The sequence below is a fragment of the Chenopodium quinoa genome, unplaced genomic scaffold (assembly GCF_001683475.1).
Source record: "Chenopodium quinoa cultivar QQ74 unplaced genomic scaffold, ASM168347v1, whole genome shotgun sequence".
In the NCBI taxonomy this organism is placed as follows: Eukaryota; Viridiplantae; Streptophyta; class Magnoliopsida; order Caryophyllales; family Amaranthaceae; genus Chenopodium; species Chenopodium quinoa.
The window spans coordinates 208,689-234,489 of NW_018743593.1; the positions used below are offsets into that span (position 1 = coordinate 208,689).

General features: G+C 34.8%; 2 protein-coding genes across 2 annotated transcripts; both read right to left on the minus strand.

Annotated features, from left to right (window-relative positions):
* Nucleotides 1-508: 508 nt before the first annotated feature.
* Nucleotides 509-7,963, minus strand: LOC110682820. The gene is made up of 6 exons (XM_021859165.1): nucleotides 7,607-7,963; nucleotides 7,157-7,511; nucleotides 6,968-7,075; nucleotides 6,570-6,839; nucleotides 4,231-4,234; nucleotides 509-797 (listed from the first exon to the last, which is right to left on the minus strand). The coding sequence occupies exons 1-6, from the start codon at nucleotides 7,961-7,963 to the stop codon at nucleotides 509-511; spliced, it is 1,383 nt and encodes a 460-aa protein (XP_021714857.1).
* Nucleotides 7,964-14,322: 6,359 nt separating this feature from the next.
* LOC110682746 (uncharacterized protein At1g51745-like) lies at nucleotides 14,323-21,339 on the minus strand. The gene is made up of 3 exons (XM_021859069.1): nucleotides 19,860-21,339; nucleotides 15,882-16,798; nucleotides 14,323-15,552 (listed from the first exon to the last, which is right to left on the minus strand). Exons 1-3 carry the CDS (start codon nucleotides 20,069-20,071, stop codon nucleotides 14,636-14,638), a joined length of 2,046 nt encoding a protein of 681 aa, XP_021714761.1. The 5' UTR covers nucleotides 20,072-21,339; the 3' UTR covers nucleotides 14,323-14,635.
* Between the last annotated feature and the right edge of the window lie 4,462 nt (nucleotides 21,340-25,801).

The window sequence follows — 25,801 nt, forward strand, 5'->3', positions numbered from 1 at the left end:
TCAAACCCTATTCCCTCCCTAAAAAAAGCCACTTTCCCCTCTTCTATTCTCCATTAAAGTTCTCTTCCATTGTTGCATACTTATCTCATCTCCATTAAAGCTCCCTTGCTGCAAACTTATCTTCTCTTCTGACATTGCTGCAAACTTATCATTGACTGTGTATGTTTAATATTGAGATCAACTAAAATAGACAAAGTAACTAAAATGTGGGACAAATTGAAATAGACAAAATGGCATCAGTTGTCAACATTCATAAATATATATAGGTTATTTGGGAACATTGCAAAAATCCAACTTTCAATAGTAAAGTTGTCTACTAAATTACCAAATAACAACAGCAAAAATCATCCCAAATGACCAAAAAACAGAGTTAACTACAAGCTTTGACTTTTTATCAAATTATCAAAATGCATATGCCACTATACTGCAGAACAAAAGACTTAGGAGCTTGGAGAATTTGATTTTCATTGAGACATAGGCACTGGTTGGCTAGGCAACTGTGAAGCTGTCAATACTGTTGCTTGCTCAGTTGAGGGTCTGCCCTTCTTTCCCTTTGGTTGTTTGATGAAGCTGCAGACTGAGATCCAACTTCTTCAGATTTCTTTGCTGCCTTAGCTGCCTTTGCTGCATTGCTTTGGTCTTTGACCCTAGGATTTTTTATGACAAGAGGCTCATTTGACTTCAGTTCTTTCCCAGATAAGCCTCCCTTACAAGTTGTCTTATTATGGCCAAAGCAACCACATTTGCTACATTTGACTGTTTTGGACCTTTTTCCAGGTGATAGGCTTATCGCGTACCTAACAAAAATAACCTAACTATTCCTTCTAACTGTGTAGTAGGGCAAGTAAGGATCGAATCCCAAGAGACTATGGTTCATTCAATTAATCAGACTCAATTAATCACTAAGCACGTGACCAATCAATAATGGATGATAATAATCAACTAATTTATTAAATAACACAATTAACTAGAGGAAATATTAATCAATAAACTAAAGCATCCAAGATCAAGCATCACCACGATTATGATTGATAAACTAATAAATCTACCCCCAATATATAAATCAATTGACAAGAAGAAAAGCAATCCCTAATAATAATACCAAAGGTCTCTTCCGAGTTATCAATGGCTTCCCAAATTAACTATCAAGCCTACTTCCGTGGAATCAAGCGAATAAGGGACATTAAACACCATGCCTAGATTCCTAATTATTCAATCATCTACTTCCGTGATGATCTTCAAACCCTTAATTGAAATAACCTAATCCCGTTAATACCCAACTTCCGTTGCAATAAGAACAAAGGGATGATAACAATACTAATTATCCCTAATCTAGTATTGGCATAAACACAATCAATTAAGCATGTCAATTGGGATTATTATTGGGGAATTTAAAGATCTACTTTATACATCAATCATAATCGGGCTTAGCAAGATCCCGGATTAAGGAAACTACTCACACATCATAATAAAATCAAAATCAAGATCTAATAGAGAACACATAATTAAAGAACTATAAAATAAATAAAAGAGATGGAAAGTAAGAAATACCAAATACTTCAATTGATGATCTTGAATTCTTGAGGAACAATTAATAAAACTAGGATTAAAGATTGAAATTGCTTAAGAAAATAAAACTAGGGTTCTTGAGAGTTTTCTAGGGCTTAAGGAGAAAACTAATGAAAAACTAACTGTCTAAAAGTTAATTACAAAAGGGTATTTATACCCCCAAAAGATAATATTTCGGAAAAATAAGAAAATACGCGTTCTTGAGCTTTGCCCGGTCTGACCGGGCGGACCTCGCCCGATCGGGCGGAGGAAGGCTGCGTAAAATACGACAGTTTTCCTTCTTTGCCCGGTCTGACCGGGCGAACCTCGCCCGGTCGGGCGCGCGTAACACGTTTCCAAAATTGCATCTCATAACTTGATTTCTTCATCGCCCGGTCTGACCGGGCGAAGCCTGCCCGATCGGGCATTCCACATAAATTTCAGTTCTTGGCTATCAACTCTTCCGAATCTACTAAAAACACGTCCAATTGCCTAGAAACGCTTCATATTCCTGAAAAGCTTACTAAAACAATCGAATACACTAAAGAAGAGATTGTTAGCAAGAAATAGCTCCGTAGAGCTCAAAACCATGTAAAATCATGCAATCAAACCGGGGAAAACCATTGTATAAAACACGTATATCAAATTCCCCCAAGCTAAACCTTTGCTTGTCCCTAAGCAAAGCAATGAATAAATAAATCAATACTTCACCCCAAAAGTAACTCAAATCAATAAATACGATTAAAGGTAAACTCGACAGTTATGCATCAAAGTCAACCAATCAAATCCATCTAACTACTCATCCTGTCTGACAATGGTCAAATAGAGCAAACCACAAGAGCATATAGAATTCAAGACTAGTGTTCACACACTCAACTCTCATTTATGTGGCGAGTAAAAGATATACTCGGTCGCTCTCCATCCAACTCCTTTAAATGTGAACAATGCCCTCCCAAGCTCACGCACTCGTGTGTTTTAAGAAAACAAGCACTCAACCTAGCAGTCGACTCGAAATATATCAAATCATTCTTTGCATTGGAAAACAACTAATTTCACATTCACACAACTCTATGCACAAAGGTCAGAAGGTCTTCAAAGCTTGTAATGTAAGGCTAGGGTAAAAGGTGGGAAATATTTGGGAAAATGTAAGAGTAAAGCTATGCTTAAGGGAGCCAAAATCCTAATAAATAAAACCAAGGTCAAAACAAATTAATGACCAAATCATCTCCAACACAACTCAGCTCTACCAAAAATTCACCAAACATCCCAATTATATTAAAAATTTCCAACACTTAAAATTTCACTCATATATACAAAATATAAAATTATAGAACTTGAGTAAACAAACAAACTTTGAACTCTCTTTTTTTTTCCTTGAGCAGCCTTCAATTAGAACACTTGAACATTGAAACAATTTTTTTTCCTTTGCTCTTTCTTTTTCTTTTTTTTATCTCACATTGGAATTTTTTTTTTTCTTTGCACAATAAATTTTCAATTTTTTTTCAATCCACAACAATAAGAACAAATAAAAAACTTCTCAAATCCACCCAGGCACACTACAACTCCCTCACCTCACTCACTATTAGCTCCCCCAAGCCAAGCTTGGGACTAGTAACCAATGGGGCTTAAATAGGCTTGTAATGTGGCAAAATAAACAATAAAAGGGCACAAGCAACAACATGGGTAGCAAGAAGGGAACAAATGTATCTAATATCGTCTGAAGGCCACCTAGAGGAACAAATGCCTTCGTCCTCCTCAATGTGCATATTAATGAGTCATGCAAACGTTACTCAAAGTTATAAACCAATACTCAACTTCATTGACATACCAGGAACTAACACACATTCCTAACCAAATCAACTAGTCAAGCACTATATTCACAAGTAGTTGGGCAAAATTGACTCATGTTAAGACATCCAAGCAATCAAACATCAAATCATGGCTAACCTATCCACAATACTCGTCATCATATACCAAGAATTAAAACAATTTTCATGAATGGGGCACAGGGAAGCATGATTTATTATTCATTGGATCGTATTTTTTGTATGTTTTTTTTCTTTTTCAAAGCAATAAAATCTAACCTAGAAAGCAATAAAATCTAGACTATGAAAGAAATAAAACTAAACTGAATACGTCAAAAAACAAAAAGAGAGAGAAAAGAAAGATACCTTAATCCAAAAATCTCCCCCAAGCCAAAATCAGACAATGTCCTCATTGTCTTAAAGGGAAGCTAGTAGTCAAGGCGACTACTACTTATCATCATCACCACAACAATGTCACCAAAGCCTCGAGGATTTCAATGCATCTCTTTGGAACAAATTTGGGCAAGAATGAAACAAAGTGTTAGTGGGAAAAATATAAAAATTGAGTTATGCGTACTATTCTGATCATAACTTTTTTTGTATAAATTATAATGCAGTGATTCTAATTGTGTTGGAAAGTAGACTTGAAGAGCTTTCCAACGATAGGTCACACGCAAAAATCCGATAAGAAACGTAAAAGTTACGGCCTGTTGAACTTGAGCAGTTTTGCTGATCCGTACGCGCGCCCGATCGGGCGAGCTCTGCCCGAGCGAACCCGAGTACAATCCAGCTTTCTTCTCCTTTAAAATCGAAACCTTTCTAGATCAAAACCTACACATATAGAAACTCCCACAAGAATAAAATATCCTCTCCTTACCTCTCTAAAATAAAACAAACGAAAACACAAAAATTAGAAAAGACTAAAATAAAAATAATGAAATACGGGTTGCCTCCCGTAAAGCGCTAGTTTATCAAGGTCTTAAGCTTGACCATTCTCCTTCCATCAGAAGAACTTAACGCCTTGAGTAACTTATCATACGCTCCTGCAAACATTTCATTAAGCACTATATAGGGCTCAATTGCAAGCACAGTAATCCTTACATAGAAAAGATTAGGAGCACACAAAGAAAACTCAAGGTAAAAAGAAAAATCAAAAGAAAAAGATGAAGATACACCACAACCTTCTGCTTCCTCCGCTAAAAATTTAGAATTAATAGAACGAACATGGAGGTAGTCTTGTTCTGTATCATCACCCAATAACGACTCTATTATTTTACGCTCACGAATAAGTTCATTACCAAAGGAAAAAGAATTTTCAACCATTGGTTCTACAACCAATGACTTTTCAACCAATGGTTCTACAACTAATGATTCTTCTTCTATTGGAACCAATGATACCTCAACCACTGATTCTATAACCAATGACTCTTTAACCATCGGTTTTTCAACAAATGATTCTTCCTCCGACGTATTATACAAATTATGATAATATTCATCATGAATCCTCCAATAAATTTCATTTAGAACAAACTGTTTTTCAGAATAATCATATACGAATGGAAAGATTCTAAAATCATCCGGAGCTCGAACAAAATACTCACTATAAGGGCAATCAGGGTTTTCATGATAAAGATAATAACAAGAACAATGGCCAGATGCAAGACGTGACAATAAATCATCCATCTCCAAGGCATGTATATCATCAACTCATAAGATAAAAAGAAGTTAATAATAGCCAAAGCAACAAACCAAAAGCTTAGCAAAAAAAACGAATCACAAATAATTAGATGAAAACCGTTAGTCCCCGGCAACGGCGCCAAAATTTGATAGGCTTATCGCGTACCTAACAAAAATAACCTAACTATTCCTTCTAACTGTGTAGTAGGGCAAGTAAGGATCGAATCCCAAGAGACTATGGTTCATTCAATTAATCAGACTCAATTAATCACTAAGCACGTGACCAATCAATAATGGATGATAATAATCAACTAATTTATTAAATAACACAATTAACTAGAGGAAATATTAATCAATAAACTAAAGCATCCAAGATCAAGCATCACCACGATTATGATTGATAAACTAATAAATCTACCCCCAATATATAAATCAATTGACAAGAAGAAAAGCAATCCCTAATAATAATACCAAAGGTCTCTTCCGAGTTATCAATGGCTTCCCAAATTAACTATCAAGCCTACTTCCGTGGAATCAAGCGAATAAGGGACATTAAACACCATGCCTAGATTCCTAATTATTCAATCATCTACTTCCGTGATGATCTTCAAACCCTTAATTGAAATAACCTAATCCCGTTAATACCCAACTTCCGTTGCAATAAGAACAAAGGGATGATAACAATACTAATTATCCCTAATCTAGTATTGGCATAAACACAATCAATTAAGCATGTCAATTGGGATTATTATTGGGGAATTTAAAGATCTACTTTATACATCAATCATAATCGGGCTTAGCAAGATCTCGGATTAAGGAAACTACTCACACATCATAATAAAATCAAAATCAAGATCTAATAGAGAACACATAATTAAAGAACTATAAAATAAATAAAAGAGATGGAAAGTAAGAAATACCAAATACTTCAATTGATGATCTTGAATTCTTGAGGAACAATTAATAAAACTAGGATTAAAGATTGAAATTGCTTAAGAAAATAAAACTAGGGTTCTTGAGAGTTTTCTAGGGCTTAAGGAGAAAACTAATGAAAAACTAACTGTCTAAAAGTTAATTACAAAAGGGTATTTATACCCCCAAAAGATAATATTTCGGAAAAAATAAGAAAATACGCGTTCTTGAGCTTTGCCCGGTCTGACCGGGCGGACCTCGCCCGATCGGGCGGAGGAAGGCTGCGTAAAATACGACAGTTTTCCTTCTTTGCCCGGTCTGACCGGGCGAACCTCGCCCGGTCGGGCGCGCGTAACACGTTTCCAAAATTGCATCTCATAACTTGATTTCTTCATCGCCCGGTCTGACCGGGCGAAGCCTGCCCGATCGGGCATTCCACATAAATTTCAGTTCTTGGCTATCAACTCTTCCGAATCTACTAAAAACACGTCCAATTGCCTAGAAACGCTTCATATTCCTGAAAAGCTTACTAAAACAATCGAATACACTAAAGAAGAGATTGTTAGCAAGAAATAGCTCCGTAGAGCTCAAAACCATGTAAAATCATGCAATCAAACCGGGGAAAACCATTGTATAAAACACGTATATCACCAGGTTGCTCTTCACCTTTCTCCCTCTTTCTATTCCTACTTGGTCTTTCAATTCCCCTCTTCATCTTAGGAGGCATGATGATTGTACCTGACTCATCTGCAGGCCATTGTTGTGTGTCAGGAATTGGGTTAATGCAGACACTATAAGCTTGCCTATAAGTCTTCACAAAATACCAGGAACTGACAAAGTCATGTGGGTCAAGCTTTGCATCAATGCAGGCCCTAATGGCATGCCTACATGGCACACCTGTCAGTTACATGCCCCACAGGAACAAATCTTCTTGTTTAAGCTCAGAGGAAACTATGATCTTCCTTCATGAATTTCATATTCTCCTGGACTAGACTTGAAAGCTCTACATTTTGAGGTATTTTTACCTATTTCTTTCACTAGCTTCACAATTTTAGGAGTAATGTCTTCATCTTTCCAAGACCTTGCATTCTCCATCCTTGTTGCAATTCTCACCATACAAACCCTTCTTATTCCTGCATTCATTATCATAATTAGATATCTTACCAAACCAGTTTGAAATAACAATGATATCATAGCATGTGAACAATTAATACCTTCTAGCAAAGTCAAAATAGGCCTACACCTATTCACCCCAAGTGTAGAGTTGAAGCTCTCTACAAAATTAGAGGTATTGGAGTCATTGCAAACATTTGGGTCAAATGCATGCTTACTCCATTTAGATTGCTCTCCCAAGTCTGCAAACCAAGACATGACATCATCACCTCCTACTTTCTGCAACTTTTCCATAGCTTTCCTAAATGTGAAAACTGAAAATGCATTGCAAGATCTCCAAAAGAGAACATACATCATAGGGCCTGGAAAAAGTTTCTTGAAGTTTCTACTGAGATGCCTACAGTAAAACCTCCTATCAGCTTTAGGCCAGACTTGTTCTAATGCAAGTTCAACTCCCTGATACAATGTGTACACAATAAGCATGTTTAGGGATAGACTCATATCATAGCAAAACAATCAAAAAATTGAAACACAAAGAGGAAAGTACTTGCCTTTTGCCTATCAGAAATAATGGTCCAATGCTCCCTTGATGAGTCTTTCACAATGTTCAACAAATGCCAAAAGAAGTATGTCCATGATTGCTTGTCTTCTTGGCCAACTACAACATATGCAATGGGGAAGATCTCATTATTTCCATCTATTCCCACAGCAGAGAGCAATACCCCCCCATAGTTACCTTTGAGATGGGTCCCATCTACACCAATTAAAGGCCTAACACCTCTAAACAGACCTTTCCATTGTCCAGTGAAGGAGATAAAGATGCTTGTAAATTGCAGTTGTTTAGGGATAGACTCAGTTTCATTCAATGCACAAAAAGCTTTTGACTCTAGGTTTGTTTCTATGCACATCTTAGCATATTGTGGCAGCAGTCCATATGACTCATCATGTCCTCCAAACAACTGCTCAATTACATAGCTCTTTAACCTTTACAAGGTTGACTACCTCATGTAGATGCCATATCTCTGAAAAAGAAGTTCATTAAGTGCTTTCCCAAGAATGTCTGGGTTAGCCCTGATGTCTTCCATGACTTTTTGTGATGCCCATTTTACATTGCATATGGGGTTGTAAGTCTCTAAGCCCCTGCAAGTGTGTACATTAGGCCATATTTTCTTGATTGCCCAAGTTCTGCCATCTGACAGTCTACTGGCATGCAATCTCCAATCACAGCATTCAGATTGGCAAACTACACTGTACCTTTTGTTGTCAGCATACTCTACATTGATGGCAAATCTTTCTTGAACAACAAAATCCTTCAAAGTGTCCTTAAAGTGAGCTTTGTCAGTAAAAATCATCCTAGGAGATGGTGGTTGCATTGGGGTTGTTTCGGTGGTACTACTCTTTTTATTCTTTGTAGCCTTAACCTTATTAGACTTTTGTATCCTATCCATAGATTTCTCAAACTCTATTCTACCCTTGGTATACTCAGAAGCAGATTGAGGATTATTTGTTTCTTCTTGGGGTGAATCATAACCCTCATTATACCTAGGTGGAGAGGACTCATTATTTAGGATTATCTCATCAATAGAAGGTTGTTTATCAATTTGGGAAGTGTAGACACCTAAAAATGCCTCCCTAAAACCAAACTCGATGATGAACAACCTTTCACCGCCATTATTGGTCGGGTTGAGTATTTATTCTTGAAGTGCTTAAATCCATATTTTTATTTCATAAAACCAACCCAATTTCTAGCCCATTTCCCCAAACCATAACTTATTTTCCTCTTTTCGTGCCTAAAACCCAAAATAATTCATTTCGTATCCTTTAAAATCATTCATTTCGTGTCCTTTTTATAAAACGTTTAATCCATTTTATTTTTGTCCATAATCTGAGTCCAATGATTTAATAGTTGGATGGGGATTTAAAAGAGCTTTCCAACGATATATTATAAGCCCAAATCCAAGTTATAACGAATAAGTTATGGCCAAAATATTAAACTGAGCCCAAACCGAACCTAAGCCCACCTTACCTACGACCCAATGATCATGTGGAGGGTCCAAATTATTTAATCCCATTCCTAAACCAATTAGGATAAATTAAAAACTTCTATAAGTTTCTAAAATATCTTAATTATTCCTTTTTGAAAAGATAAGATTAAAGAGTTTGAAATTGAATAAAACTCCTTTTTTTTAAAGTCCTAATTTTATTCGAATTGAAATACGTTCAAAGATAGACAGATATTATTTTCTTGCCTCATATTTTTTTATCCAAATTTCATATGTTTGCATATCCCTTGAAATTATCTTTCCAATGATATATTATAATATCAATTCCGAGCTATAACGGAAATGATATGAATAAAATGTCAAACTCTATCCAAAACTGACACCGTCTCACTATTTCGTTCATATCTTTTATTCTATAAAATATTTTAATCTGATTCAAATTGGGTTAGAAAGTAGACTTCAAGATCTTTCCAATGATATTTTATTCATCTTATTCCAATCTCTGGATCAAAAGATATGATAAAAACAAAAACCGCAAAAACTGCTGTCTATCGCAAGAGTTTTATACGATTCGAATTCTTATCTTTTCTTGATTCTTCGACCTTCTTTTTTCTCTATAAATATAGATCATATCTCCCCTTTTCCAATCATCACAAGCTTGATGATCAAATCCTTCTCTCTTTCTCTCTTTGACACCAAAAATCATTCTTCTTCTCTCTCTCTCTCATATTCTAAGCCTTAAACCTATATTCCTAATTACACCATTCTTCCCCTAAACACTCCAAGGAGTCCATACTTTAAAAAGGTAGAATTAACTGAGGGTTTGAACCAAATAAAATCTATATTTATTTAATTATTTTAATTAGATTTATATTTTAATTAAAGTTACTAACAATTTATTCATGATGTAGCAATTTAAAGGAACGCGCGGAATGTAAGTAATTAATTAATTTAATTACCCTTATTTTATTTTCTTATTTCTAGTATCATGATTAGGGTTATTTTATATTTGATTTGACTAATGATATTATTGTTAAATTGCTTCCTATATTAATGTTTATTCTATTATTTTTTATGATCACCATATTGCATGTTTATAGGGAATATGTAATTGAAAATCATGACTAATAAGATAATTTGGACAACCGATTTAGGTTCCTTTTAATCTTGTTGCTTAATTCAAGTGATCACAAATATTTTAGAATTATATGTTGCATTAATATTCAACCAATTTAGCCTAATAATAGTTTGGAGCAAATTGAATATTTTGTTTGTATGCCTTTGAGATCGCAGGAATCATATTTCACTATAAGAATCGAGTAGAGGCCAATACGGGCGAATGTGACTCCATGACTCACTTCGTACCATCATCCCTGATCCTCCTTTCGTGGTTCCGAACTATATGGAGTTAGTAATCTCATGGATTATGAATGGGGTGTAACCTTCACGGGTCAATCGTTGTTGCCTTCGTTGTCCCTTTATCGTGGTTGCCTTTTATGATCCGTGAACGGTTTACAAGTTCCTTAAAAACTTGTTGGCGGCTCCCTACTTTCCTTGTCCCTTATCGTATATATCAATTCCCACTTCCTATGAGTTCCAAGCATATTCACACATGCTTTTACGTAGGCGCACTTCGAACAATGACTACAGGAAGGGTCAAATTGGAATGGTTCTGTTTGGGTTGTTTCATTTTGAGTGGGTTGATCTGTTTGGAGTGTTTCATTCTGAGGGGGTGGATCAGTTGGTGGTACAGTTTGGGAAGGTTCATCATTATGGGGTAGTACAGTTTGGGAAGGTGCAACAATTGGTTGTGTAGATTTGGATTTGTTCCTTAACTTGTTGATCATTCTATTCAAGGCACTTGGTTTCTTGGCAAACCCAACCCAAATGTGATGCATCTCACAATCACCTAGGGTATGAATCATCTTTAAAAAATCAGCATCATCTAGTAAAGGGTGATTCTTTTCATTGTGACCATAACCAAAGGTAGGGTTGATTAAAGGATACTCAGTGTCTAATGCAGCAGTGTCCTCAAAATCCATAATCAAGTCCATCAAATTACATCTATCTAATTCAACATCAATATCAACATGTTTATCCCAGTAATGAAACCTTATCACAACATCACCCATTCTGCAAAATAAGGTAAACAATGCACACACTTACAACATGCAAATTAATTCCAATTCAATTATCCAACAATCAATCAAACATGATCATGGCATTTCATTCAGTTTAATTCCATATTCTAAACCAATAATTGAACAAACATAAGCCCTCACCTAACATACATGAAAGAACCCTAAAATCGCACAAATATACATCATTAAAATCATGAATTAAACCTAAAATCGCATAGAAAAATAGAACATCAAACAAATGCACCAAATCATGCATAAATGAACAGTAGTAGTGCTAAAGTACCTGAATTATGCAAGATTTCCCTCTAATGGCTTTGTAGACCAACGAAATTAGCAAATTTTCCCTTGCAAACCCTTTGTGAATTCAACAGAGAGCTGATAAGTCCTATTTTGCACATGTTTTAGGTGGGTATCTAAGCTCATTTTATTACAAAATTAGAGATCTTTGGTGCATATTTGCATTATTTGCTTAAGTTGTGCTCTACTACTCTTCGTTTGTGTGTTTTGATGAATTTCAGGTGATTTATATGCAAATGGAGTATGGTTGGCTAATATTGAGTATAATAATCATGGAGTATGAAAACATATTGCTTAAGAATATCAAATCATGTGTTCGAGACGAACTTGAGTGAAAATGAAGCAAAACGTTGATGAAATACTTGACAAATATGACACCTGTTCACTATTATGCTCATAACTTTTGATATACAAATGATAATGGAGTGATTCAAATTGCATTGGAAAGTAGACTTGAAGACCTTTCCAACGATATATTACAAGCCTCAAACAGAGCTCCGGATATGAAGTTATGACTGATTTAAGATGAGTTAAATACAAACTATTTGCTGCAGCCTCTACGTGCCCGATCGGGCATGGTCCGCCCGGTTGGACCGGGCACATAGGAGTTAGATGATTTTTGGTATTTTTCGAAGGTAGAAAGCAATTTATGAAGACCGCCCCACGCGCCCGATCGGGCAAGGTCAGCCCGGTTGGACCGGGCACGTGGTGGAAGAAGTGCTACGAAGGAAAGCAACTCCGTACTCTCACCGCCCGATCGGGAGGTGCTTGCCCGGTTGGACCGGGCACAGTTATGCGACACTCCGTATTATTATTTTCTTATTTTTAGGTCATTAAGGGTATAAATACCCCTTGTAATCTTCATTAGAAAGAAGTTTTAAGTTTTCCATTATTCCTCTTTCTCTCTCTAGAGTTCTAGTTTATTACTTTGAAGCAATTTTAATTCTTTCCATTAGATTTGAGCATTGTTTTTCAACAATTTAATTCCTTTCAATTGAAGAATCCTTGGTATTCACTTCTACTTCATTCTCTTTCAATTATAATTGCTTTTCAATTATGTTTTCCATATTCATGATTGTTATTGTTTCTTTCAATATGTGTGAGTAGATTTTCTATTCCAAGATCTAGGGTAGCCCAATTATGATTGATGCATGAATTAAAACTTTAAATTCCCCAATAATAATCCCAATTGACATGCTTAATTGATTGTGTTTATGCCAATACTAGATTAGGAATAATTAGTATTGTTATCATCCCTTTGTTCTTATTGCAACGGAAGTTGGGTATTAACGGGATTAGGTTATTCCAATTAAGGGTTTGAAGATCATCACGGAAGTAGATGATTGAATAATTAGGAATCTAGGCATGGTGTTTAATGTCCCTTATTCGCTTGATTCCACGGAAGTAGGCTTGATAGTTAATTTGGGAAGCCATTGATAACTTGGAAGAGACCTTTGGTATTATTATTAGGGATTGCTTTTCTTCTTGTCAATTGATTTATATATTGGGGGTAGATTTATTAGTTTATCAATCATAATCGTGGTAATGCTTGATCTTGGATGCTTTAGTTTATTGATTAATATTTCCTCTAGTTAATTGTGTTATTTAATATATTAGTTGATTATTATCATCTATTATTGATTGGTGACGTGCTTAGTGATTAATTGAGTCTGATTAATTGAATGAACCATAGTCTCTTGGGATTCGATCCTTACTTGCCCTACTACACAGTTAGAAGGAATAGTTAGGTTATTTTTGTTAGGTACGCGATAAGCCTATCAAGAGCATAGGAGAGAGAGATGAAATTTGAAAGTGAGTTTGGTTTATGTCAAATCGACATAAATGGAAGGGGAAGAGGGTTTTGATCGTTGGAGGGAAGGGTTTAAAAGGGGGTAAATTAGTCTTTTTTCTTTTTTTTTACCAAATTATATTTTAACCTAGATTTACTAACTTATTAACGTCTGATTAACAGACTTAATCACGTGAGTTAGTAAGTCATAAACTTGGGTGTATCATTAGGAAGTAAAAAAAAAATGTGGTACCGCTGGGAAAAGTCAAAACCTGGAGTGTATCAATGGGAATTTCCCAAAATAAATCAGACAAAGGTTGGATTAATTACATCAAATTTTCCTTTTCATAAGGAAAAATTTGCAAATTGCAACCATTTAAAGTTCGTATTTTGCAAATTGCAGCCATTTAAAATTTCTTTTGCAAATTGCAGCCCAAAAGTTCGTATAAATTGTAAATTGCAGCCCGATTCAAATTTTTCATCGGTTTACATGTTCAAAAATGTTCGGTTAAGGTTTTAGGGGTCATTTTAGATCTTAGGGGAACAAATTGAGCTCGGAATTAACAAAAAAATAACGTAAGTATCTCATATTTACAGTTTTCCACAAATTGATACATTTTGTTACGCAAAACGAGATACTTGCATTTTTTTTTGCTAATTCCGAGCTCAATTCGAAACCCTAATGGCCCCTAAAACCTTAACAAAGATTTTTCAACTTGTAAACCGATGAAAAAGTTAAATCAAGCTGCAATTTACAATTTATATGAACTTTTGGGCTGCAATTTGCAATTTTTTTTTTGAATAGCTGCAATTTGCAAAATACGAATTTTAAATAGCTGCAATTTGCAAATTTTCCTTTTTATAATGATGTTAACATTGAACTTTCTTTTTGCACTTACCAATGTAAAACTTTGAACATCCATATCTATAACTGTTACCATAAACAAAAAGGCACTTTCCAAGTAAAGTTGTCCTAAATTGAAAGGATAACCACAGTAAAGATAGCAGCCAACACCACATAATCTGCTAGTCACACCTAATAGAAGACACCAGATTGGCAAATATACAGGTAAACCCTCAGAATAATTACAATTTTTCGACAAACATAGGGTTTTAAGCCAGTAATAAAGGATTCCTGAAAAAGGAAGATATGGAAAACTAAAGAGAAGACAGAGCTGTAAGTTCAGAAATTATATTTGTAACACTTTGGACTGCTAAAGCAGAAATTAGACTATCCCAAAGATCCTACAATTTCTAAGGAAAAAAAAAAAGAAGAAATAAATCTAAAAATGAAAAAGGTAAAATCTTTTCACCCCAGCCTACTGTAAATCGAACCTGGGGGGTTTACTGTTATGTGCCGTTCAATGTCACAGCACGGTGAGCTGATCGCGATGACCCATTCAATGCCTCATGAATCCTACTGAAAACTATCTTCAAGGGAACACAAGCAAGTGTTGGACCCTTGGAACTCTGAACCATCGGCTTCCTTTTCCCTAGGTTTAGCTTTAAAGGACTAGTTAGCGAAGACAGCCTCCTTGTCTTCTTTGATGAAGAGCCATACCTCTTTTTTGACTTGGACTTGGAAGATTTACCCTTGCGTTTACGACGAGAGCTATGGGATCGGAGTTTGATGTGCTTAGGTTTACGCACTTGTGCCTCAACTACATAATCCATTTCTGTATCTTCATCGTCCAACTCACAGCTTCCACTTGCAGGGTAATTTGAGGTCTGAAGATCACAAAACCCATCTTCCAAGGCTTCAACTGCAACTGGATGACCTGTGATAGGTTTACAGCTCAATTTGCTCATAAGGGAGATATATGGAACATGTTGTGTCTGAGGCCTGGTAGCTTCCACTGTTACTTCAACCTCGAACAGTGATAAACCACCAGGTGACTCCCAGCTGGACGGAAAGAATCGGCGTTGACGATACGAGAATGATCTATCGGAAGGACCAGACACAGAAATGTGTTTCCTCAGACCTGTGAGCCCATTCATAAAGCCATTTGAACTTGGGGGGAAGTGGACCGGAGCCTCAAGACCCATGCCATAAGCATCCGACTTCTTTTGGGAACTCATTTCGTCGTTTTTGCACAAAAATCTTGCCTTCCTCTTTCCTTTTGACTGCCATTTGGAAGCACCATGTTCATCGGCTGCCTCATGCTCTAAAGACGAGGTTTGAACAGTTAAATTGCGACTGCATATCCCTTTGAAAGCACTAACACGAGGTTTCAAGGGGGAAGAGGGTCGCCAGACTGGAGAGATACCTGATAAAGATAACCACAAAATACTTCATTAATCTCAGCAAACATACTTATAGATGAACATTAATGAGTGATAGAAAAGCATCCAAAGAAGCAACACACCGAATATCCTATAAGGCTGACTAGTTCTAAACATATATTTCAAGTTTGCACACCAAATCAATTAACAGCATGCTTGGCCAGAACAATAGAAAGCAACAGAACATTGATTGGGAGTTGGGCATAAAAAGAATGAATTCTAATTCAGGGGAAAATTGTAAACCAGCAATAACTGACATGTTGAACATTAATAGTATAATGTAATTGTAGATATAGACAGACTGCAGACATACCAGATTGGGGTACTTCTTCATCAATAAATGGGGCATCAAAAAGTGTGTCTGGAGAATCAACCTCAGGAAGGTGCTCGTTCAACAGATCAGTATCCTTGATACCATCTTTACTATCATAAAAAGGTGATATAGCATCAGATCTCTCAAAAGGATTTGCAAACTCATCACAAATTATTCGAACAGGAACCATTGTTGTATTCTCCAAAACCTTAGTTAATGGCCGCCGACGATTTTTCCTTTTCAATAACTCATGAATATGTACCACTTGTGATCTCTTTTTCTTAAAAGTTGGCACAGCACCTCCATTTGTTAGAGTTCCTACTGCTGTACAATTAGCAGAACGAGTATTATGTAGTGATACACTACTTGATTGACCCGGATTAGACAACGCCAACACTCGAATTTTTCGCTCTGAGCCTACACCCAGGTCATTGAGTCCTTTCATACGCTTAAACCCTTCATGACCATCATCTTCTGAATCATTTGGGGTCTTCCTCCTCTTTCTTTTATGTTGCTGCCCCTGCAGGCAGGTGGACCCATTAGTCTCATATGATATACCAGAGTGAGACAACTCCTGCGTAGAATTTGAATTCTCTTCACATGCAATTGTTTCCTCTGAACTTGTTTCTTCAGAAGAACATTCACTTCCTTTGTTAGCATGAGACCTGGATGCAGAGCCATTTTCGCAATTGACCGGTGCTTCATTGTCTGGACTACGATCATGGTTTGAATCAATTTTTAATAGGCTGGATTTTTCAATTTCAAGAGCGTAAAAAATAGCAATTTCTCTTCGAGGATATTTCAATGATCTCTTTAAAAACTTAGGCGCAGAGACCTTTGCTTTCTCAATGCAGGTGTCATATTCTCCACAACGAAATGCCTTGACCCCTTTAGCTGTCTCAAGATCATACCATTCCCTGAAAAAAAACAGAAGACATAAAACTCACTTAAAAATTCGATCCGGAAGGCTCAAAGATCGGTGTCCTAAAAAATTTAGTTTGAAACACGCAAGGAAAACAATCTTCATAGAAACAGCACAGAAGTCCAATAAATGATAAAAGCCTAAACAACCTAAAGATAGCTGCTAGCCAACACAAAAGACCATACATTCATCTAGAGCAAATACATTACAAGATTCTGCTATTCGGGCAACCCAAACTTAATTTAAAAAAAAAAATAATTAAAGACCCTAGTACCCAACAGAAACTTTCCAGAGAAAGAAACACAAGATAGCATCTGTAATCCAAATTCCAAAATCTGCAAGTTTGCAATAATAAAATTAAAAAAAAAAAAAAAGATTCCTGCAAGCTGATGCCAAAGAGTTACATTGAGGTCTTATTCCCACAACAGAGTGATATATTACCAAATAAATGAGCAACCATACCACATTGATCAGCTTTCTCCCTTAATCCTCTAATACATTACTACATAGCCTTAAATAAGGCTCAGCGAGAACAATGTGTCATTCAAGTAACCTAAAGCCCTTCAGAACATAGAATCTAACCATCACCAAATAATATTGTTTGCACCATGTCCATGTCATTTGTAACCCCCCCCCCTCTCTCTCTCTCTTCTCTCCCAACCGCCTTTCTTTTCTATTATCTATCCAGCATTGCAGTTATTAAAAGACCTTGACTCTACCCTTTATGATGTGAAGAAACCAATCTGTCCCCTGTTTTGTTCCATTACTTGTAATTAGATTCATTGAGGGGCTTTAATCATTTTTATCTATCTTCGTTTCTTCCTACATTAAGAGACCAGACACTTCAATGCTCAGCCAAACACTTCAAATCTTCAATTATCATCAGTGGCGTATCCAGAATTTAATTTCAGGATATGCACAATTATATCTCCATAAACAATAATCCAAACCCGATTTCATTATTCTATACTCCATATATATTAATTAACCATAGCTACTTCCTTATAAAATTGCATTACGTCTTTTTTCCCTCATTAAATAATTTAATGGGAAAACAACAATTGTCCATATTTATTCTTAATAAAAATAAATAAATTTACAAAAAACAGGAAGAGCAGACATAGGCGTAGAAACACGTTGAAGAACGAAATAGAAATGGTTGGAAAAGATTGACTAACAATATCATAAATAAATAGGGAATAAATAAAATGCGTCAACTAGATTAGAACTCAAGATTACAAAGAACTAGCAATCACTCTTAAGACAGTAATTTACCAGCATGCTGCACTCACTTATTTACTCAAATTTCCCTTCAACTTGATTTTATTTCAGCACCTAGTGTATGCAAGTGCCATAGTCTTGGTGTTAATTGTATCCGCCCATGATTATCATGAACCACACATGGTAGGAAATAAAAAATAAGTTGAAAAGAAGAGTATGTGGGATGACTTCAGAAATGGGCTTGAGAAAAGTTTTTAACAAGAATAAAAAATCAAGTTAGCGTGATGTATATGTATGCATGTGTAAACATTAGAGCTCATGCAATAAGTCTTCTATAAAAAATTTACAAACATATGCCCTGTCCCCGCACCATCTTGCCCAATGTCCCGACGTTCATGCCCATGTCTAAATAACTTAGTCCATTAGATTAATCCAACATATTCAAACTTGCAACAAAAACTATGATTAGTTTTTGAAAGTCGAGCAGTAAACACACAGCTAAATACCTTTAGAAGTCAAGTAACCTATTATGTTAAGTTTCATTACCGGCATAAAGGAGGTTAACACATAATTCTCAAGAGATAAATGCTCTGACAAATCATCATTTACTACAGGGACTGAAAAAGGAAAATAAAAAAAAGAACCAGGCAGTGAGAATCTTGCTGGGATCGGTAACAAAGGGAAATCAACGTGTATTTGCTACTGAACTACTAAAGTTAAGTGCATAGGTTTTGATATCCCTATAAAAAAAAAATTCACAGAAAGTTCAGTCGTTGGCCTTGTGGCCATACATAGACCATCAAATATGAAATGGCTGGACTCCACAAAACTCAATAAGAAGGATAAATACTTGCACAGAATAAAAGTCAATGGCAAAAAGAAAGGTTTATCTAGCACCCATTATCCTTTCACTCTTAATCAATGCATAAGACTAAGACCCCATTGTGGTTGCTATACGATACAAAACACACAGCATTTTGGTATATTCATTAGACTTTCAGTTAAAGAATCACCAGTAGAAAAGACTTCAAAACCTTAAAGTAGAACTTCGCACCAAAAATCTTCACTACGCCTCAATGTCAAAGAGTCACAATGTATTATAAGAGTAAGAAACATGCTACTTTAACACATAAAATATTTGTAAAAACAATCATTATCCATCCCTATTCTTTCCCTCACAATGCCTAATGGGTTCCACCTACAAAATGCTATGTCTATTATCTTCGGTAAAGGGGAAAAACCAATAGACAAACTAATAGAAATAAAGATAATAATAGCTTCAATACAGGCCACGTTATGATGTATTATCTGAACTACCCTGTGCACTTTCAACGATTATACAATTAAAATAGTTCAACCACAGTATCCATGATGAAACATGATATCTACGATAAGCTAACCCTAACCCACAATTTGGTCATTGATCTCAGCGTTTTTAATGCTGTTCTGTCTTTTTCCCTTGAGCGGTCTAGCGAATTTTCTAGAGCCAACATAAACTTTAAAGCTCAATGCACAAAAGGACATAGTAAAGAAAGATTAATCTATGGCCAACAGTAAGGTCACTTCTTTCAGGCTTTCCATGCAAAACAGCTTCAAGAAACATCAAACAATCCCAAAATGTAAGACAAACGTACACATTTCAACAACAAGCGGCAAAGAACATATACAACAAATGCTTGCATTCAAACCTATGACCACAAATCCACAATGGAGCAACACAAACTAAACATTGGAAAATCAACAAACTAATAATTACAGTGCTGGAAAAACAGGCTAAACATTCAAAACAAATATAACAAAAAAAAAAAAAGTAAAATGTAAATGAGGGGACTCACACACTTGAGTCATCTCGACCCAATAGCCTGATGGGTGTCCCGGATCTTGGCGAACCCGAACCCGAACCGTTCTCCGGCAACTCATCCAGACCCATAATCTGACCCGGCCACCAGCACCCATTTCGCCTTTGAACCCAAACTAATGCTCCAACTGTTGTATCTAATCCCTTTTTCCTGCCTTCTTCCACATTTGAGCCACCATTACCCACCATTTCTCAAACCCCCTCCACAACTCTAGTATCAAGAACACCCCGATAAAAAATCAAAATTAAAATTAAAATAAAAACACTGAAAAACAATTTTTAAAGGAAAAAACTACGACTTTGACATAAATTTCAAAGCCCCTGCTCAAACAAGAACGCTTTCTACAAACTCAAACAAATTCCAGATTGAAACCATTACCTATAACATCAAAAAGAAAAATCAAAATAAAAAAAAAAAATAGAAAAATGGATAAATTCCTAGCATGCGGCAAAAAATCAAAAAAAAAATTACAAAAAATAATAGACAACAAAAAATGATTAAAACAAGAAGAAAATACAAAAACCCCAAAAAAATAAAAGAAAAATAGAAAAACCCTTTACTAAGAACTACAGCAAGATTCTGTGGAGGATCTGAGAAAGAAAGAAAAACCCCAAATTTACAACGAAAATAAACAGATGGGGTTCACAAAAAGGAACGTTTTTTTAATTAAATTTATATTTTTTTCTTATTAATTTGTTTTTCTTCTAATTTACTTGAACTTCAGAATAAACTGAGAAAAACCCAGATTGAGATTTGATGATGTCGGTTTTTTTTTATTTTGTTTTGCTTACTCATAGTGAAGAGGGTTTTTGTCAAAAACCCCCCACCTTTGTTTTGTGAAGTTTACCGATATTATTAAGTTTTTTTTTTTGTTTTTTTTTTTTGTTTTTTTTTTTCTTTTGAGAAGGAAAAAGTTTAGGCAAATGTTTTTGTATTAGATTGAACGTACCTCCTTTTATTCAACAACCAACGTTATTATATGATATAAAAATCATATAATATATGATGAAGAATTGATGATGGTTATGTATCTTCCAAACCTTGCCACAAGAGAGAGAGAGTTGAGGGGTGGAGAGAAAAAAGAGACTTTTTTTTTTTGTTTTGAATTTTTTTTTTCTTTGGGATTAAAGGGAAGTGTTTAGAGAAAATAAAATAAGTTTAGGAGAGGTTGATTATGGAGGAGTTTATATCTTAACACATGTCACTCATGCATTATTGGTCTTGTGTGGGGCCCATTTAAAGATTACAGTCAATGATATTTCAAGCTGGATCCCTCCTCAAAATGAGGTTGTCATATGAATAAATGTTAGCTGAGGTGGTAACTGATAATTGTTATGCTAGTTGTATGTTTATAGCTATTTATTTTTAAAAAGTTATGGAATAGATGACACATAGTTTTGGTAAGTATGTTGTGTTATAAAGTAGGTTTAAGAGGCAAAAATATAAAGCAACCAAGTACATAGAGTTTCTGAAAACGACTAAGCTACATCACTGTAAATTTTAGGGGAGAATAAAGTTCATCAATAGTTCACTAATTGATAATTTGATGGTACAATAACTGTTTTAAATACAAACTTGGCCGGTAACTACCAACGGTAGCTGATATTTTACCTTTACCATTTAATGCAAGAATCAATATGACATGCAATACTACATATACTACGTGAACACAATATGTGGGCATAATAATCGAACTTTACACCTTTATTGTCTTTCAATGCATTGTTGTTTGCATAGATCATTAATGATTTTTTTATTTGCGTGTATGTGAATCTCCCTATATATTTGATATATATGGTTAACCGCTCATATTTGCTCAAATTTATATTAGAGTCTTCAATTCTTATGTTATTTACATATTATTTACTATATAAAATTTAAAGTTTCACTTGGAGTACATTACATGTTAGATATAATTTCTCGATATTGATTTTATTAATCCATTATGTCATGAACTTTTTTTTTGTTGATTCAATAAAGATAACAGAGCAAAGCACAATTAAGAACTATATGGCAATAGTATATTAAAAAAATATCAATGAAGATGAACGATGACAGTGATTAAACATACATTAATTGAAAACATGACTCTTAATATTTGTATAAAGTACTAATAACACCAAAATAACCTTTAAAATCTCCTATCATAGGTAGGTGCTGGTTAATGGAGTGGTTTTATATTATGATCCATAATTTCATATATGTTACATCTCTAATAATTTGTATTATAGAATACCTATTCAAGGCAAGTTTTTATTTAATCAAGCTTTTCATCACCAATAGCGTTAATAATACCAATAGGAATTTGTAACCAATGTTTTCTTGATTACATCTCTATATATTATGTTTATTACTAAAGATATTGTCATATGTATCAACATCATTAAGAAAAAAAGGTTACATGTGTTCAGAGTAAACATACCCCTTAACATGGACTAATTAGAAGGTAGCAAGTAGCCAAGTAATATTCTAACATGTGGCATTTATCTCAGTCCAAAGTTTAGAGCATGACACGTGCCACCCAATAAATCACATAATAATGAAATACTCAAAAGCCCATGAAAACGTACCTCGAAAATGATGACAACCCTAGTTCGTGACACTCACGTACATATTGGGAAGTCAATCAGAAATGCACCTTTTAACCCACGGAGCACATAATATTTTTATCATTATTAATGGGACATGTTACATTTATTGAAAACAACGAGGCACTGCCCACGAAATGTACTAACATCTACGTAATTTATCTCTTTATAAAATAATTACACCAATGACTAAATTAATCAGTGGAATCAGTATTTTAGTCATCGGGTATTCATTGTTTTGCAGGTGATTGTACGTGAGCTTACGACATGACTTTCGTAATCTCCCACGAGATCGCAAAAAATCTAAAACCAACTTGCATAGTATTTTTTCCTTAGATTTTGTATATCATATCACTCGAATATAATATTAGTAACAAAATGTTATGCTTTATGTAAATCATAAATATATTTTTTTTACTATATATGGAAAATAAAATACTCCCTCCGTTACGAATTACTCGCAACAATTACTAAAAATGGCTGGTACACATTACTTGCAACAAACTTATTTATTTCTTTTTATGGTAAGTTTTTTTGTGTGATATTACAAACATTACCCTTACTTTTTTTCCTAAACATCCTAATTAAACTATTGATTTATCTTATTAACTTAAACCCTAACATTGATTTAATCACCTCCCATATAAATTCATCATCACCACCACCACCACCACCATCACCTTCATTTGCAACAACCACCACCACCACCGATCGCTCGTAACAAAGAAAATAACCGCCGTCGTCTTCTTCCCTATCGACACCTTTGTTTTCTCTCTCTTCCTTTTCTAGATCTGACTTTTTTCTGAGTTCGTTGTGCATTTGGTGGGTTGAATTTCTGGATTTGGCGCTTGGTGGGTCGAATTTCAGGGTTTGGTGCTTGGTGGGTCGAATTTATGGTTTCGAATTTCAGGTTTTGGTGGTGCTAGGTTTGAATTTCGTGGGTGGTTTTGTGGGTTCGAATTTCTGGGTTTGAATTCGTGGGTGGTCTCGTGGTGGTGGGTTTCGGGGTTGTGGGTCTAGGTTCGTGGGTTATGGGTTTCGGGGTGGGTGGTGGTGGGTTGTAGTGGGTTCGGCGGTTGTGGGTCTGGGTTCGTGGTGGTGGGTTTCGGGGTTGTGGCTCTAGGTTCGTGGGTTGTTGGTTTTGGGGTGGGTGGTGGTGGGTTGTAGTGGGTTCGGCGGCTTCGCAAAGGGTTCGCAGGTGGTGGTGGTGCTGGGTTTTGTTGGTGGCGCGCGGACTGGTGGTGTTTTCGTGGTTGTGGTTTTGCTAGGTGGTGGTGGTTTTGTGGTTGTGGTGCTGGGTGTTTAGGTTTTTTTTTTTTTTTTTTATTGGATTAATACTAAGCACATCCCTTATTGTTCAATAATCACAATTAAGATATTTCACCTAGGAGTCCGCTATTCCTCCCTTTGTTGCGAGTAACTCGTAACGGAGGGAGTATAACATAAAAATAACTATTTTATACATTTTAAGTTTTTCATTTTTAAGTTTCATCACTTTTCAAAAAAAAAAAAAAAGTTTCATCCTTTTTTTTTTTTTGTGATATTCTCTCATCAAGTGCTCTACATGAATGTATGTTATTAATTAAGTTCACTTCAATGTAATGTAGTCTAGTTTTTAAGTGAGTTGATATAAGAAAACATATTGGGGTTTCACGCATGATAAATTGACACGTTAATTAAGGTATTGTACTAAGTTGCTTAAAAAGTATGTGAAACATTTCATTTACCGAATAAACTAGTCACTATTTTAAATTAATTTGAAAGTGTAGTAAAAGACTCGATAAAATTATTTATCATTTCTAAAAAAGGTTCTATTATTATACTCCACAAAATTTATATTGTGTATTGGTTGAAATATTTTTTAGCTAAACATGAATGATTAGAAAAAATGGTTTTGATTTTGCGGGTTTATTTACTCAAATTAGTTTTACATAATTGATTTTTAGGCATTAGACATCTATAATAAATCTTATTAACAAGCGCTCATGCAACACTAGTTACCACCAAAAATGCTATTACGCTTTTACCAAAAAAAATAAATTATATTATCTACATATTTATTAGATTACACATACACCACATCCATGATAATTTATTTCCTCTCTTAATCCCAACCCCACAAGTTTGTATTGTAAATAACTTGGCCTAGATTTTTTTTAAGCATTACTCGATGTGTCTTCATCGAGTGGTATTTGTAAAGTCATATGAAGATGGTAAACATTTATGATGAAGATATATACATTGAAATAGAGCAAGATGGAATGAAAACTTATAGTGGGTTTAATTTGGAAAATACCAAATTTTGTTCAACACTTTCTATAAAAAACCGTCACAATATCATCACCTTTGATAAATTACAACTACCTCAGCTCATACGGTTATTAGCACACATAGAAGCAAATTCTCTCTTTAAGATGCATACCTCTATTTCTTATTATTTGTAACAAAGGGGTAACATTTATAAAATTTTAAAAAATCCTTTGTTGTAGATAATAAGAAACGCTGGTATTAGTTGGAAAATTTGTCTTTAAACACCATAAAAAAAGACCCAATTTCTTATTTAACATATAAAAAAAAATTGTTTTAACACTAAAAAAAATCAAAATTTGAATTTCAGGACCAAAGATTGCATTCGTGAGTTAATCCGCGCAACATTTCACATTTCTCCCATATTTTACATTCATTTTCATAATATTTTATCTTCTTCCACCTTCATTTTAATGATTTCTCTGTTATTTCACTTCGTCCTTGTTCACTTTACCTTATTTTACTGAATTGAAATTATTTTTACTGGACTGAAATTATTTTTGTTGAACTTAAATTATTTTTATTGAACTAAAATTAATTTTACTGAAGTGAAATTATTTTTACTGATATTCTATTATATTTTTTCTTTAGGTATACTTATTTTTACTGAATTGGAATTATTTTTATAAATTGAAAATATTTTTGTTAAACTGAACTTATTTTTACTGAACTGAACTTATTTTTTTCTAAACTAAAATTATTTTTACTAAATATTATTTTTTTAAAGATGAAGTGAAAAAAAAAAAGATGAATATGACCTTCATTACCTAAATTCATATCTCAAATTCAATCTCATTCACCTTCTAATTCCTTTGTTCTTCATAGTTCATATCTCAATTTTCTACCTTCTTCGTTCCACCATCGTTTTCATAATTTATCCATTATATTACTTCTTTTACCTCAATACATAACTCAAATTCAATCTCATCCATCTTCTTCCTTAGTTCTTCATAGTTCATACCCACAAAAATGGAGTTTTTTTTCTTCTCATAAACTCTTTACAGACACAATGAAAAGGAGAAG

What these genes read in the sequence shown, in the direction of transcription:
- LOC110682820 (XM_021859165.1), bottom strand. Translation starts at nt 7,963, where the DNA reads ATGTGCATAGAAACAAACCTAGAGTCAAAAGCTTTTTGTGCATTGAAT. An exon ending in TTATTTCTGATAGGCAAAAG is followed by an intron (nt 7,512 to 7,606) that starts GCAAGTACTTTC and finishes ACATTGTATCAG; the next exon opens with GGAGTTGAACTTGCATTAGA. An exon ending in GAAGCTAGTGAAAGAAATAG is followed by an intron (nt 6,840 to 6,967) that starts GTAAAAATACCT and finishes TGTAACTGACAG; the next exon opens with GTGTGCCATGTAGGCATGCC.
- LOC110682746 (XM_021859069.1), bottom strand. Translation starts at nt 20,071, where the DNA reads ATGGTGGGTAATGGTGGCTCAAATGTGGAAGAAGGCAGGAAAAAGGGA. An exon ending in GGTCGAGATGACTCAAGTGT is followed by an intron (nt 16,799 to 19,859) that starts GTGAGTCCCCTC and finishes GTTTTTTTTCAG; the next exon opens with GGAATGGTATGATCTTGAGA. An exon ending in TGAAGAAGTACCCCAATCTG is followed by an intron (nt 15,553 to 15,881) that starts GTATGTCTGCAG and finishes TATCTTTATCAG; the next exon opens with GTATCTCTCCAGTCTGGCGA.